This window comes from Ailuropoda melanoleuca, chromosome 4 (genome assembly GCF_002007445.2).
Source record: "Ailuropoda melanoleuca isolate Jingjing chromosome 4, ASM200744v2, whole genome shotgun sequence".
In the NCBI taxonomy this organism is placed as follows: Eukaryota; Metazoa; Chordata; class Mammalia; order Carnivora; family Ursidae; genus Ailuropoda; species Ailuropoda melanoleuca.
Genome location: NC_048221.1, coordinates 93917754 through 93934484, shown reverse-complemented (window position 1 = coordinate 93934484; position 16731 = coordinate 93917754). Strand labels below are relative to the sequence as shown.

The following is a 16731-nucleotide window of genomic DNA, read 5'->3' as shown; positions in this document are numbered from 1 at the left end:
AAGTCTCAGCACAGGACCAGACACTCGACTAAGCCCTTGGTAAACATCAGCTGTTGTGGTTTTGCTATTCTTATCCTCAGCCTGGTATCAGAGAACCCCTCCCAATCTGGCCCCACGCTCCCTCCTCACTGGGCTGCGTGTGTGAGTCCCACCTATAAGGCCTTAACCCGGCTGCCCATCACACCCAAATGCTGGAATGCCCTCCCCTCCTCACCCTCCAAAGCCTTGGCGTCAGTCTGTATGGCGCTCCCCCAGGAAGCCTTCCAGGACTGTCCAGGGCCCAGCATCACTCCCTCCCTCACCTGCCGCTGCACCATTCAAGCTTATCAGAGGCTGCCTTTTTTCCACAAAATGTCTGTGTTGGGGTAGATTAGTGTGAAGGGATTCCAGCCCCTGCCCCCTGCGCAGGCAGGGTGGAGGTCCCCATGAAAAAGCGCCCCCACCCCCCACACACATACCCTGTTCTACACCCATGACGAGCAGAGTCACAGTGAGTGGCAGGTGGATTTTTCTTCCAAGCTTTTAAAGATTTCAGACTTTCCAGGTGTTTGGCAGCCCAAGACCCTAGGCGTCTGACTCCTCCCTTCCTCCCTCTCTCTCCTCTCCCACCCAAGGGTGCCAGGCCTGCCAGCCCCAGACACTGGCGACCCAGTTCCCAGACAAAGGCACTCCTGTGAGCAGATCACCAAACAGCAAGCCCACGCCTCAGTAAACAGCACCAAGAGCAGGAGCCCACCCCTGGTGGCACCTACCGCACACAGCCCTAACCCCCCACCCCACCCCCACCCCGCCCACCACGCCCAGCAGGGAGGCTGAACCCTGCCCTCACATTCAAGGCCACGGGGCCTCACAGGCTGTTCTCCCAGACCACCTGACCCCGCCTCGAGCGGGGCCATCAATCCGCAAGCTTGGTTGGTCCTGCCCGCCCCCGGCCCCCACTACCACCGGCACATACGAGGCCTGCAGCTCAATGACAGGAGAGAGGACCCACAGCCTGTCTGTGAAGAGTCTGCTTTTGCCTCCACAGCTTTGCTCCCCTACCGCCCTTGCCTGGAAACCCTCCTCACGACGTACATGAAACAAGAGAAAGGCCTGCCACAGGGAGGTGTGCCGTCACTGTGCTACCTTCCCACTTCCAAACCACAGATCTCCCCTCCAGTCCCTCCTCTTCCGTGACGCCCTCCTCCAGAGCTCCCTGCTACCTGCAGCTTCATTTTGCCAGCCGGCTGCTGGGGTGTGCCGCTGCCCTCCCCGGCCTGGACTGGGCAGGGAGAGGTGGCCGCACCCAGGCTCCCCTGGGCTGGAGCAGGACACAGGGAGCCTTTCCTCCCTGCTCCCTGGGGTCCAGGTTGTCCGTGCAAATGCATGCACACCTGATTGGAGCCCATCTCCCTTCCCTGCAGCTTGGACAGCTCTCAGATTTACCCGTGGCTGAGTTCTGGAGGCTACAGGCAGGCCCCTCCCCACCATCTACCACTAGGCCAGGCCCACGAGAGGCACGTCTTCAATAAATGCTGAGTCGAAACCCCAGCTCTCCCAGGACCTAGATTCTGGAGTCTATGTCCACCACGAACCTCCCTGTACCTTCAGGCCACAGAGTCCCCCTTGCCCACCTCACCTGTTCCTCCCCATTGTCTCATGGTCTTTGACCACCACATGGAGCTCGGAGCTCTGGTCCAAGGGGATGCCCTTGAGGTCCCACTCAAAGCCCTGGAAGAAAAAGAGAAAACACATCTTAACTGGTGGCCCCTTAGGAGAAGAAACTGTGTCTGGTTTACCCTGGTCCCTTCAGGGCACTAAACAACCATCCATGAACAATGCTGGGGGGTGGATGGATGAAAGAGCGAGTGACTGAATGAATGAACACATGAATACAAGAATACATGAATACCAGGGTTCCAGAGGCTCAGAAGAGAAAATGAAAGCTGAAGGCAGCAGAAGAGAGAAGGAAGTCAGGCTCCCATGGCCCCCTTCCCCCAGCTCAATTCCACCAATCACCGGGAAGCCGGGCCAGGAGCACAGCTGGGGAAGATACTTGGTGACCCTGCAGGGTCCTCAGGGCCCGAGATCAACATGCTCGTGCGGAAGCCAGGCCTGCGGTGGGCAGCACGAATCAGTGCCACACTGGGTATGCCTGTCCAGAGGCCCTGGCACTCTCCTCAGAGCAGAGGTGCCCCAGTGCACCCCAACCATAGCCCACACAAGGCATCCAGAGTTTCCCTGGGACCACCAGGGGGCCATACGCAGGAAGCTGGCTGAGGACCTGGTTAACAGTGAGGACGGAGGGGAGGAGGTGGGCTTTGGGCAGGAAGAACAGCCTGTGTAAGGGAGTCAGATCAGGCCAGAGAGCCCCTAAACAACCTGCCTGGTAGTTCTACCTGGCTGATGAGAGCTGGGAGGAAGAGAAACAAAAGACATCTCACTCCTCCCCGTGCCACACCCACATCAGAGGAGATGCTTCTATTTACCCAGCAGGCCAGGCCACCAACCCTCCTCCCAGGTTCCTAGCACCAGGCAGACTCCGTTGACACACTGGACCAGCAGCCCGCCCCCTCCTTGACAATGACACTGGGAAAGCCACCTCCTGCCCCAGCCCCCAACTGGTCATTGCAGAGACAGTGGCAGCAGAGCGAAAAGGAGGGAGAACGGAAAGCTTGCCTACCTCATTCCACACTGGGTTCACGCTGTTCTTGATGACTTTGGTTCTCTTCTTCACTCCTGCGAGAGACACAAAGGGAGAGTGGAGAGACAAATGCCACCCCTGCACCTCCCACCGAGTTAGGGTTGGCTTCTGAGAGCTGAGAGCCTCGCTGCCACCCACCTGCCAAAGGAAACCTCGCCAAGCCAAGGGGTTCCTGAGAATCCCACAGGGCGGCAAGAAGGGCCGATGCCAGTCACGTGACTTCTCTCTCTCAGCTCTGGGACTGAGAATCAGCACCCCCACACTAGCATGTTTTTAAAGGAAAATACTCAGCCTGTCTCTTCTTAATGACTTTGTTACTGTAATGATAATATGTATTATATAACATAACAATAACACATTCTATTGTTAGGAAGTTAGGACTTTCTAAATAAAGTTGTTTAACTGTAAATTTTCTGATTCTAAGAATGAACGATCTTCATGGAGAATATTTTTCTTTTTAAAAACATCTACCTGCACCTATCTTATGATTCCATTTCTTTGAAACAGCCAGAGAGGCAAATCCAGAGACAGGAAATAGATGGGTAGTTTTCAGTGGCCAGGATGGAGGGATGGGAATGGGGAGCAAATGCTTCATGGAGGTTTCTTTTGGAGGTGATGAAATGTTCTGGAATTAGAATGATGATGATTGCACATCCTGGTGAATATACTAAAAACCATCGAAATTGTGCGCTTTTCAGTGGTTAAAATGATGAATTTCAGGGGATGTGAGTTTTACCTCAATTAGAAAACAGTCCCCCCACCCTTGCCTTGAAGGGGCCTGTCTGAAGCAGGCTGTCCCAAGGCTGGCAATGGCTGGGCCAGGAGAATGCAGAATGGTTTGGGGTAGACAAGAAGAACTGACACGGTCACAGCTGAGATGGGACCCGCCATCCCCAGACGACAGCCAGCCAGAGCACCTTCTCTGGAGCCTGGGCCATGGAGGAAGGGATGCAAGGCACAGAAAAGCCTCGCCATGTCCGACCCTTCCTCGAAGCATCAGAACAGAAATGATTCGGGGTTCAACGGATGATTAAAAGTGGTCAGACACAGAACTTACATTTGGGTTGGATCCTAATGATCACCTGGTTCCACCCCACCTGGGAAGGACTCTCTAGTGAGAAGCTTTTGGTCTCACCTGGGCTGCTCAACTTTACAGCGTCTGGACCACGAAAGCCCTGCAAGCCTCTGGAAACATCTCCCAGGACCCCCGAGTCCCCCTCTGCAGCTAAGCATTGCCAGGGACCTCCTGCGGGCTCAGCCCCCTCTGGTCAGTGTCAGAGCAGGAAGAAAAGAAAAGCAGGGTGGGGTCAAGGATGCAAGCAGGGTTTGGGGGCAGATTTGGAAGAGAGAAACCTTAGAGAAAGAGAAAGCAAAGGGAAATTGTGGAGAAAGAGACATCTGAGGGAGAGAGGCAGAGCAGGGCTTGGTAGACTTGAAGACAATGCTGTTGAAATGGTTGCTTAGCCCCCGGGGAGTCCCTTCAGTGATCCGATACAACTCCCCCAAGTGGGGCAGGGTGAGCTCCCAACCCCCTCTCAAGGCTGTCTGCAAACCACTGACGTAGGAAAAGAATGTGGGCTTTAGAATGACACAGGCCACCACAGAACACTTATTTCCCATGAAGCCTCAGGGCAGAGGTTCTCAAACTTTTTGATCAGAGGACGTAACTCTTCAAATTTACTGAGGACCCCAAAGAGCTTTTATTTAGATGGCTTGTATCGAATGACCTTTACCGGATTAGAAGTAACAACTGAGGCACTTAAAAATATTTATTTAGGGGCGCCTGACTGGCTCAGTGGGTAGAGCCTGAAACTCTTGATCTCGGGGTCGTGAGTTCAAGCCCCACACTGAGTGGGGAGCCTGCTTCAAGAAATATTTGTAAAGGGGCGCCTGGGTGGCACAGCGGTTAAGCATCTGCCTTTGGCTCAGGGCGTGATCCCGGCGTTATGGGATCGAGCCCCACATCAGGCTCTTCTGCTATGAGCCTGCTTCTTCCTCTCCCACTCCCCCTCTTGTGTTCCCGCTCTCGCTGGCTGTCTCTATCTCTGTCGAATAAATAAATAAAATCTTTAAAAAAAAAAAAGAAATATTTATAAAAGTCAAAAATATTTATTTAGTAATTAATCTGAAATTAACGGTGATAAACCCAATCCATGCTAATAGAAGTGACATATTTTTCTGAAAAGTAACTATAACTTCCAAAATGAAGGAAAAAGAAAAGTGCCACTGTTTATATTTTACAAATCTCTTTAATGCCTAGCTGGGTTATCATACCTACTTCTACATTCACTCTGTCAAGAGGTCTTGTTCTGGGTGACACCTAGCAAGAAAAATCCAATGAGATACAAATTGTTGGAAAAGGAGGCATATTTTAATAAATTTGCAGATAACTGTGGACATCCTTCTTTGATACTACACCAAAAACTCAACAAATAGTATTTCCTAAAGGCAGGTGGAGGAACATTTTGTACTCTGTTACATTCAAGTCATGGTTCTTTAAAAAAAAAAAAAAAAAAAAAAAAAGTCCATGGTTCGGTCTTGCCCTTTGAATGAATATCTTACCCATGCATGATTCTGGCTGCTGGGAAAGTTTCTGCTAGTTGAGTTATGTAGACCTCCCAAAGGTTGGCACATTTGATTCCATAATGTGAAAAGAATCACATTCATCAATATTGCCATCAATCTCATCAGCAAAGTCATTGCATACCGAGAAGCTAAAAGACACAATTTTCTATGATTCCAATTCTGGTTTGAAAGCTCAAATTTTATAATTGGCAACAGATAATAAATGTCTGCTTGCGGTGGATCGCTCACTCTTTCATTCCCAAGAAAATGTCAGTTAAATGCCCAAGTCTGAATAGGCGCAGTGTGTCAGTCATTCTTTCAAGTAAAAACAATATTCCAGGAAAAAAAAAAAAACACAAAACTGGCTGGTTCAGCTTGCAACTCAAGCAGCCGTACATGTGTTTCTTCTTGCAACAGTCATCATTTTTCGGTGTGGAGCAGACGTGCTCTATGCATACTTCTGTCTCAACACTCAAAATATCACAATCATGTATAATTGAGGATCAAGATTAATAAAATAAGAGCGCCTGGGTGGCTCAGTCGGTTAAGCATCTGACTTCAGCTCAGGTCATGATCCCAAGGGTCTGGTGATCAGGTCCTGCATCAAGCTCCCTGCCTGTGCTCAGTGGGGAGTCTGCTCTGCTCCCGCCCCCTACTCATGCGCTCTATCTCTCAGATAAATAAAATCTTTTATAAAAAGATTAATAAAATTAATAATTGTACAGCTTTATTAAGAAAATTCCTCAACTAAACTGGCTTTAAAAAAAAACTGCAAATACGAGGATGAAGAATACAATGGCAAGTACAACTTGGCACCCAAGCCTTCACTAGTATTAAGATACCAGCAGTTTTACCTTCCCTCACTGTTGTACTATCAGTGCAAATGTTGACACAATGAAAAAGGCACATAGCATTTTGAGGCTATTCTGAAAATAGTTGTAACCTTGCTGACCTGCTCGAAGAGTCTTGGGGATTCCCCCAGGAGTCCCTGTAACACACTTGAAAAAACTCTCGGGAAATTCATTGCACATGTCAGCTTCTGGTTCTCACCTATATGGTCCTAATGATACCACTCCATGGGGTTTTGTGAAAAGTAAACAAGATAGTATGAGTGAGGTTCCTGGCACACAGCAGACTCATTAAATATGAGTTCATTTCACTGTCCCTCCCGTTCCTCCCGCACCACTCAGATGCATCTAGTGAACTCCTACTGATTCTTCAATACCCACTCACTTGTCTCTACTCTGATAAGCTTCCCCTGACTTCCCCAGACAGAGATGGTTGACCACATATTGGAACACTGGATAACCACGTGCTTCCATGTCTTTCTCCTCAACTGGACTATGGTCTTCAGAGGGCAGACACCATGCCTCACTCACGTCAGTAACCCTTATATACAGCAAGGAGCCCAGTAATGGAAAGCCCAATGAATGGGTCTTTCCTTCCCCGAGTTGGCTACAAGTTCACTTTGTCACCAGAGGATGGAATCACAATTCTCAAGGAATGCCATCACACTGCATTAGCAGTAGGGGAGTATGTCGGTGGACAGAGGGGATGAGAGGAGTCACAATAAGAAGGAGGTGTTCTGGGAGGGGCAAGAGTCATCTTCTCAAAGTTGGTCCAGGCCCGCCCCGGCTGAACCACTCTCGTGGGCCCTGTTGGTGTGTCTCTAGCAGTGGGGACAGACAGTGTTGGAGTCATTCACATAATAGTCCCTGCTGTGTGACCTTAGGTAGGGCTTATTACCCCTCTAGGTCCTAGCTCCCTTGGTGGTAAATGGATAACAAGAATATTTACGTCATAATGTTTTGAGGCGATACGAGACTCAGTCTAAGTGTCTACTTCCCCTCCCCTATCCACTTCCCATAACCTACAAGAGCAACGTGGAAAATCCCACCACAGCTGCTCTTGAGGTGACCCCCAGGAAGCAGTCCTGGTGCTCCTGGAGGGTGTGAATGGAACAGTGTGGGCCAAGCCCTGTGCGAAGTATCTTTCAAGCATTTCCCACTTTGATGAGGCGAACAAAAGCCATCAGTGCGATTTCACTAAATCTGGTTAGAAGGACCGACCCTGAGACCCTCTGAGTGACATCATAAAGGGAGGGGTCACTGAGGGGCACTGCAGCCCCAAAGAGGAGCAGGAAAGAAGTGAAGCATGAACCCGGCACATCACATGACCTACAGCCGCTGGAGAAAGGAAAGGCACGCTGCTAATTAGGAAACAGTTAAGAAAACAGTTCCTTCCTTGTCCTGGGTTTAGACCTGTCCCGTCCTTGATCATTAATTTTGGCCTTGAGCGATGCGGCTTGGTGTGTATCATTTAACAGACTCAACAGTTAAAGATACAGGAGCCCACAACTCATGCTGGGGTTGGGGACAGAGGACCATGTCCTCTCCCAGGATTGCTCTACAGAACTGGGGGCCAGCAGGCCTCCATGAGGTGTTCCTCTGGACTGGATGACTCAGCGAGGAAGAATGAACCTACCAGGCAAGGACTCTTCTATCTCCCATGGAAATCCTTCACTTGCTCCCCCAGACCGACCTACCCTGACTCTACCCCAGACCAGAGCCTTTCATTGCTGGATGGTGGTGTTTTTCAAACTGCTCATTGGGACCCATTAGTAGGCCATGTCATCAACTGAGGGAGATGACCGATATGTCTTTTTAACAACGGAATAAAGAAGAAAATATCAGGGGCGCCTGGGTGGCACAGCGGTTAAGCGTCTGCCTTCGGCTCAGGGCGTGATCCCGGCGTTGTGGGATCGAGCCCCACATCAGGCTCCTCCGCTATGAGCCTGCTTCTTCCTCTCCCACTCCCCCTGCTTGTGTTCCCTCTCTCACTGGCTGTCTCTGTCTCTGTCAAATAAATAAATAAAATCTTTAAAAAAAAAAAAAGAAGAAAATATCAGCCCATCTTTCACTGGAAAATCACTATTAGTTGAAACTTTGGGGTATATTTTCATATACGTATTCATCTGTGCACTATGTCTTGATACAGAATATATTTCTTGTTGTGGATAACAATCCAAAAAGTCTGACAATCATGCCTGAAAGGAAGGTTGTCAGAGAAGAACTGAAGAACAAAGAAATCACCATCTTAGCCCTTGAGTGTCGAGAGCCAAGGGGTGTGACAGGAATGATGGCGCACGCCCTCCTGGTCCTGGCCCCCACCCCAGGCCAACTCTGATAAAGACCGTGGCTGTGGGAAGGAGGCTGGGGAGGGGCCTCAGAGACAGGAGCAGAGCAAAGGTAAGAAGACAGCCCACCCTGCCCCATCCAGCACCTGGGGCCATCCGGCTAAGTAGTCTCCCCTGGCGGGAGCCCCACATCTCCTGACCCCCCAGCGTCAGACAGAGCCATAGGCTCACGTGAGGAGCCATGTCACTACCCTTCTGCTCATCACCCCCTGAGGCTCACCTGTCAGCGGCCAGGGTGCTGTCTCTCCAGCAGTCTGGGCCCCAGGCCTCACGCATACCTCCAGGCCCACCTTGTGGGGACAGGCTCCTTTCAGTGGCCCAGACTGCTGGTTAGGCCCAGGACACCCACAGCACTTACAGTGTGGAAGGGAGCACCCCGACCTCTGGCAGAACCAGCTGGCAATCTCCCAGTAGCCCCGCTTTCGCACGGTACAATTATAAGGTCACAGGAAGCAGACAGAATGCTTGGTTTCCTGACACTGATGACAATGGAATCTTTGGGGCTGGTGGGATCATAGCGAAGACAAACTGTAAAGCAGGGGTTTTCACTGAAGGGTGCACTCAGTCTGTAACGTGGGCGGTTTTTATGCCTGTCCGAGGAGGGTGCAAAGAAAAGCTGAGGGATGCTGATTCATCTCCCAGCACACCTCAAAGATACCAAGGCCCACATGTCCATCAACAGATGAATGGATAAACAAAATGTGGGATATGCAAACAATGAGATAGGACTCGGCCTTAACAAGGAAGGAAATTCTGACACGTGCTACAACATGAAAGAACCTTGAAAACATTATGCTAAATGAAATAAGGCAGACACAAAGGGACAATATTATATGATACCACTTACATGAGGCACCTAGAATAGTCAGATTCATAGAGACAGAAGGTAGAAGCGAGGTTTCAAGGTGCTGGGGGGAGGAGGAATGGGCAGGTACTGATTAATGGGCAGGGAGTTTCAGTTTGGGATGATGGAGAAGTTCTGGGGACGGATGGTGGAGATGGTTGCCCAACAATGTCAATGTGTTATTGCCACTGAACTGTACATCTAAAAATGGTTTAAATGGTTAAAATGTTATGTTACATATATTTTACCAGAATAAAAAAAAATTAAGCACAAAAAAGTGAAACATCTCGACACCAAGAGTCAGCTGCTGTCGCTAATACGAGGGGACATTGACCCCCATGTAGGGGAATGATGGAAATGAAGGTGTATAGATATTTACTGATACCTGTCTTGTGCCTGGCACTGTGTTGGGACAGGACTAATTAAGGGGGTTAGAGTCACCACACCATACTGTTTTCATGGCCAAATGAAGAAAGAAGTGGTCCCTGCTTCTTGGAGCTGAAAATGTAGGGAAGATGGCCTGGTATGGTAGCCTCCAAAGATGGCCCCATGAGCCAGCATCCTAGCATTCCCATCCTTCACATCCTTGTATGGTGCCCCTCCACATTGATCAAGCTGGCCCCATGGCTCAGAGCAGGACCTGAAGTTTCTGTTTGCATGCCTTTGGGAGCCCTAAGTGGCCACGTAAGAAGTCCGGCTACTCTACAGGAGGGGTCACGCTAGGGGCCTTGTGGAAGGGGGAAGGTCCTGAGGCTACACGGGGAGAAGGAGAAGGCCAGGAGTCCCAGCACCCCAGCTGGAGGGTAGTAGGAGTAAAGACAGTGACAGTCACGAGCTCTCATAAAAGTTCAGGAAGGTCTCAGAGATATTTTACCCCCAGGTGCACAGCAGCATGACTCACTCATAGCAGCATGACCAGATGTCCACTGACAGAGAAATGGACAAGCAAAATGTGGGATATACATACAACGGAATATGCTCAGCCTTAAAAGGGAAGGGAATTCTGACCAGGCTACATCATGGATGAACCTCGAGGACATTAGACTAAGTGAAAGCAGCCTGTCACCAGAGACATGAGGAGTTATTGTTTAGTGGGTAGAGATTTCAGTTGGGGGCGACGAAAGAGTTCTGGGGATGGATGGTGGTGATGGTTACACGATACAATGAATGCACTTAATACCACCAAAGTGCACACGTAAAGGTCATGAAGATGGCAAATTTTGTGTTATGTGTATTTTACCACATTTTTGTTAAAAGTCCAGGTGTGACATGGTGAGGACACAGGTTGTGGGTCTGGGGCACGCTGACCAGCGCCTGGGTGGGGAAGAGGGAAGGGAGGAGAGGGTAGAACATGTCTCAGGTTCTGACAGGGATGCAGGCGTGCCTGGTGGTGTCATTGACTTCGAGACAGAGCAGAGAGAAGGAGAGGAGATGGGGTGTTCCAGACTCCCAGAGAGAGAGAGACAGGCTGCTTCTGCCCAAGAGTCAGGAGACAAGACCTACTGGAAGAAGCTGCTCGGCACCTTAAGATCCTGCAGGCAGCCTTGATTACCGCACAGACACTGAGGACTTGCTCTGTTTGGGGCATTCTGTTGACACTTCATTGGAATATCCATCGGGCAAACAACATGATAAAAATTCCAAGCATCAGCCCAAAACCAAAAGACAATGGCAACTGAAAGGAGAAAAAAAGATGGCCGAGGTTCTGCTGAAGGAAAGTCTGCTGTTCGCGGCACAGACATCCTCCCACAGAAAGGACAGGTAGACTCTGGTAACTCTGATGCTTGCCCACCATCGGCGCCCTGACTCAAGTCTGCTTACCTCGAGACCTGGCAGCTCTCACTCCCCGCACCGTCCCCGGCAGAGTCCCGCTCTTCTCACCCTCGAGAACCCACCCTAATACCCATCTTTCTAAACCCTAACTGAAACCACCCTTTCCAGGAAACAGCTAGCCAGGAAGGGGTGGTGGCAGCTGGATAAGCCAGCTGTGATGGAATACACTCAGAGGGTGAGAGCAGCAGTCTTTGAACTCAAAAGGCCAATTAGAACTGGGGAAGAGATTTGAAATATCTCTGACAACATGTTAACATCCTTAATATAGAAAGAGCCCTTTATAACTAATTAAGAAAAAGGCAAACTCCCCCCCCCTCAAAAAAACTGGGCAAATTAAAAAACAATTCAGTAAGAAATAAATGCAAGTAGGTAATGACATTGAAATATCACAAATAACACTTGAACCTAAGACATGGTTAAAGAAGACTGTGAAAGCAAGATGATGTTTTGTGTTAGCAGGGTTATAGGAAAATAAACCTTCATACTCAGCTGATGAGAGGGTAAAGCTGGTATAGATTTTCAGGAACACAATTTGGGAGATGCAGCAAATCCTTACACATCTGTAACTTGTGACACAGTAATGCCACTTCCAGTATTTACCCAAAGAAAATCATTAAATATGGGGACAAAGATTTCATCCCCAGGATATTTCTCACAGTGACAGTATCCTTGAGCACTGGATATAAATATAAAAAATCTGATATAACCTAAGTAGACATCAACAAGGGACTGATTTACTGAGTTAGGGTGCAGCCATATAACAAAATACTACGCAGACATTTTAAAAGGTGTGTAAAAGAGGGGCGCCTGGGTGGCTCAGTCGTTGGGCGTCTGCCTTCGGCTCAGGGCGTGATCCCAGCGTTCTGGGATCAAGCCCCACGTCGGGCTCCTCCGCTGGGAGCCTGCTTCTTCCTCTCCCATTCCCTCCTGCTTGTGTTCCCTCTCTCACTGGCTGTCTCTCTCTGTCAAATAAATAAAATCTTTAAAAAAAAAAAAAAGGTGTGTAAAAGAATATTTACCAATATAAAAAGATGCCCCTGGTTTATTGTTGAATGAAAATGTAAATATTCAAAGATTTGAAAAAAGATATCTGGGATGGGATTATCTCTACGGAGGAAGGGAAGGGGTCTGGACTTCTGGTGGAGGGTGGACTGGTCGGGTTCTATTCCTTGTCCTGGGTAATATACATGGACAGCCCCCTCCTCATTTACTCGTTAGAGCTGGGTGTCTCAGCCTTGGCACCATGAACATTTGAGGCTGGATAATTCTTTGCTGTGGGTGTTGTGGGGCCGTCCTGCCTGCTGTAGGATGTTCAGCAATATCTCTGGCCCCTACCCACTAGATCCGGAGAGCAGACCCCCACCCCCTCCGCAGCCAGTGGCAACAACCCAGATGTCTGAGAGCCAGCGCAGTAAAGCATACATTTATATTGAATGTACTTTACTCAGGTGTTAAATTTCACAACTAGGGGCGCCTGGGTAGCGCAGTCGTTGGGCGTCTGCCTTCGGCTCAGGGCGTGATCCCGGCGTTAGGGGATGGAGCCCCACATCAGCCTCCTCTGCTGGGAGTCTGCTTCTTCCTCTCCCACTCCCCCTGCTTGTGTTCCCTCTCTCGCTGGCTGTCTCTCTCTGTCAAATAAATAAATAAAATCTTAAAAAAAAAAATTTCACAACTAAAATTGCTTTTTTGAAAAAGAAGAAAAAAAGAATCTTGGAGCAAATATATCAAACTGCTATGTTAATTCGAAGTACCTGCATTTGGGGCCATTCTTTACTTTTTTAGACCCTTTAGACCCTTTTTCAAATTGAGTACATATTATGTTCACAAAAAGAAAGTAGAATGCTGTTTTTGATGCTTTAAAGTCACTTTCAGGGGTGCCTGGGTGGCTCAGATGGTTAACTGTCTGCCTTTGGCTCAGGTCATGAGCCCCACATCAGGTTCCCTGCTCTCCCTCTCCCTCTCCCTCTACTGTTCCCCCTGCTCCCCCTGCTTGTGCTCTCTTGCTCTATCAAATAAGTAAAATAAAATCTTTACAAAATAAAAATAAAAAAAATAAAGTCACTTTCAATGTTTAAAAAGCCAGATTCAGAGAGTCCAGTGCCCTGCAGCCCAACTTCCCTCTACAGGTCAGTCCCATCTGCTCCTCAGGAGTGTCTCCACCTTCGGAGGTTTCTATAAGATCCTCCAGGCTCCTGCCCGGAGCCTAGAGACCCCCAGGAGACAGAAGGGAGGGGAGGAGAATGTAGGAGGAGGGGCCAACTATAGAGACAGGGAGCCGAAGAGAGACCCTGACAGGTTGAGGAACGGAAGAAGCAGTAATGCCTCCAGTTTCTCGCTGGTGAGCCTGGCTGAAGCAGGGTAGAAATTCACCAAGCCAGGTCACAGGAGATCGCAGGCTCAAGGAAGCAAGATGTCTGAGCGCCAAGGGAAGGAGGATCTGGTTTTGCTCTTGGATGTATCCCCAACACCTCGAACAGCATCCGACACATAGTAGGTGTTCAATAAATACTTGTTCCATGAACCAAATGCAGGAATAGAGGGACATGAATAATCACATTAGCTGGTGGAAAATGGGCAGGGTAGAAGAGAGGTACAGATGGTTAAATGCTACAGGAAATTAAGCTGCTTGTTCATGTTGGTAATCAGTCAAAACTATCTGCCACGGCCCAGGTACTCATGGGAGTTCTTGTTAACTAATTATTTAATTGATACAAGAACAAAGGAACAATAAGTATTCATGAATAGCCTCCACCCTGAACACTTGAGAGAGGGAAACCAGAAAGTGCCCTCAGAGTCCAGCCTCCCAGAGCTCATAGTCTATTTTGGGAGGTGGGTCCTGAAATTACATCCGCGCCTGGAATGCCCTGGGAACAACTGCAGGGAAAGTGAGGCCGGCAGGGCACACGCATTTCGCGCTGCAGGTGGGAGCCAAGCCCACAGCGCAGGCAGGTTTCTCTGCCAGCAGGCCACAGCCCCCTCCATGCCAGGAGGGGATCAGGCTCGAGACTTCTCACCCCTGACTGCACATCTGAAACGTTGGAGAATTTTTAGAAACCCCTCCAGTGATTCAAGAGAGGAGGGGATAAGAAGGTTGGTCGTGGTCTTTTTTAAAGCCCTCCCCATGATTCTGATGTGCAGCCAGGGTTGAGAACCCCAGCCAAAATGATCTGTAAATTCTGGGTCTGATTCTAATGGCCTCTCTCCCCAAGCATCAACTCAGCCCCAGACTTCGGCAGGAATAGCCTCTGGGGTGGGAGTGAGGGAAGGAACGGCGTTAATTTCACATTTCACCAACTCTCACCTCAATATCTCTCACGGTGTGGTTCCAAAATGTTCTGCATCAAATAGATGTTAAGTGCTGAGTCTCAGGTCACTTAGAGCTGCTGGATCAGAAGCCAGGAATCTGTCTTTCAAGCACACTTTCCAGAGGATTCTCAGGCACAGGAAAGTATGAGGACCGTCACCCCTGACTGCATGAGACTCCCAGGTACCTCTGAAGGATGGCCAGAGCCTGGGCCAGAAAGGACGCCCACACTACAGAGCGCCTAACTTGTGCTCAGCACTGGACAGCCTGATGAATAGGACAGGCTGCTGCACCCGAAGAGTCACAGCAATCCAAAGCGTGGATCTGAGTGCTGAGCACAGGCTGGCTGCAGTGAGCGCTCTAACAGACCAAGCAAGGTATTGTACATATAGAGAGAAGAGACTAAGGGATGCCAGGGGAAACCTGGGTGCCTTCTTGAAGAAGGTGGCATTGCAGCACAGCCTTGAAAAACAATAGACTTTGAATAGCTGGAGATGTTATATTCTATTATGTCTCAGTTTTGCTAGGAGCTTATCAATACAAATAAATAATAAAGGGTGGGGAACGCAGACTCTGGGCGGACAGCAGCTGCATGGCGTACGTGGGCCAGGGTACAGCCAAGAGGGCCCTCAAAAGATTTGGTCACATTCTTGACTCAAGGGCACTGCCCACTCCAAGCACTCCCTGCCATGACCACTGACCTGGACACATACAACTTTCCCAGGTTTCCATTTCCTTATCTGCAGAGTAGAGAGATTAGAGGCTACCACAAGACTGCTCCAGAACCAGGGAAAGAGAGCTGTGAACAGATCCAAAAGCATCCAAGAGACCTGGGCTGCTGTAGGCCCCTGGTCTCAAGATCCTTACAGAACTTCTTTTCCCGCCAAGGGTGGACCCACAGTTTCTATAAGGGAATGGCTTAGGCAGACGAGCTAGCGACCTTGTCATGAAAATGCATTTCATAGTAGGCACCCAGGAATGTCACCAGTTAATGAAAATAGCAACGTGTTCGAAAATGTTTTGACTCATGCTTTTCAAAAGAGAGATAAAATGTAAATTGTCCCATCACATATAATAAAGGCAAGTAGTCTCACTTTGCCAAATTGTGTCTACCATCTATGATCATTATTATTCTGGGGAGCTTGGGGACAGATGGAGATCATGGGTCGGAGCTAAAGAACCCCCTGTGCCCTCAATCTTTCCAAATCTCATGAAAACACCAGCCACTTTTCCCTCTACTTTTGACCATCTTTTGTAATGCACATATTTTTTAATCCCGCAAAACCACAAAATATGCCTCCTGGAGAAACCCCTTCTCCTCTCCTTATGTATCTTTCTTTACAGAACTGGGGTTCTGACTCAGCCATTGTTTCTTCTTTTAATTTTAACATATCCTTCCTCTTCCCTTTGCCCCTCTTGACCCACCTCCTCCCACGGGAATGTCTGCCTCAGAGAGGTTGGGTTAAGGGTGCTTGGTGAGAAGGGGAGTTGTGGGTCCTTTGTTGCTCCAGAGAGAGAGACCCTCTCTTGTCTAAGGTCAAGTAGGCGCATAGGCTCTTTGAGACAGCAGATTCAATATGGCCATTGTTCAATAAAGATGGGCCAATGAATGAGTGAATGAATGAAATCAAGGCAGTTTCAAAAACACACCACCTACACGCGCAGCTTCTGAGTGGTCCCGATTCCTCTCTCTATTGTGCACCCGTCTTTCTTTTCCCACCCCGTGTTCGAACTTTATTACCTCTCGGTGTAGGTCTTAGAAAAGTAGTAACTGTTGACATACTAGGGCCCTTTCAGTTTTCCAAAATTTCAGAGCACTATGGTATTTATGATGCTCGGTTTCATCCTCCGCGTCCTTCCCTGCAGGGCTGAGATTTCTGTCCCTGGGCCGTGGGCTAGAGCTAGGGCAGGAGCGGTGGCCGCAGACCCGGCCGGGCGCGCCAAGAGTCGGGTGGCGCGGGCGCGGCGGCCACCGGGCTCTCACCTCGGAAAGTCAGGCTGGCGACCGGGTCACTGCGCCGGTCCTTCTTCACACTGGGGAGGTTGCTGGCCCTCACCAGCAGGCAGCTCAGCATGGTTCGGCCGCCGCGGGAACGCAGAGGCGCGCGGGCAGGACGCGAGCGGCAGCGGGAGCAGAGGGCCCAAGCACCAGCGAGCGAGCGCCCGGCGCCGCGGCACCCGTGCCAGAGGGGAGCTGTCGCCTTCGCTGCGCTTCCGCGGAGAAGTCTCCGCGCCTGGCCGAGGCCGCGGGGAGGACACCGGACACCCGCTGGGCGGCCCCTCCCACCCCCCCAACCCGCCCCACC

At 49.7% G+C, this 16731-nt stretch overlaps 1 protein-coding gene across 1 annotated transcript in view; it reads right to left on the bottom strand.

Moving 5' to 3' along the window:
• Positions 1-16731, bottom strand: part of DYSF (dysferlin) — a 208483-nt gene that overhangs the window by 182522 nt on the left and 9230 nt on the right. The window contains exons 2-3 of the mRNA XM_034657277.1: positions 2663-2718; positions 1619-1710 (exon numbers count right to left, since the gene is read on the bottom strand). Coding sequence (XP_034513168.1) covers positions 1619-1710; positions 2663-2718 — 148 coding nt within the window. The remainder of the gene's footprint in view (positions 1-1618; positions 1711-2662; positions 2719-16731) is intronic.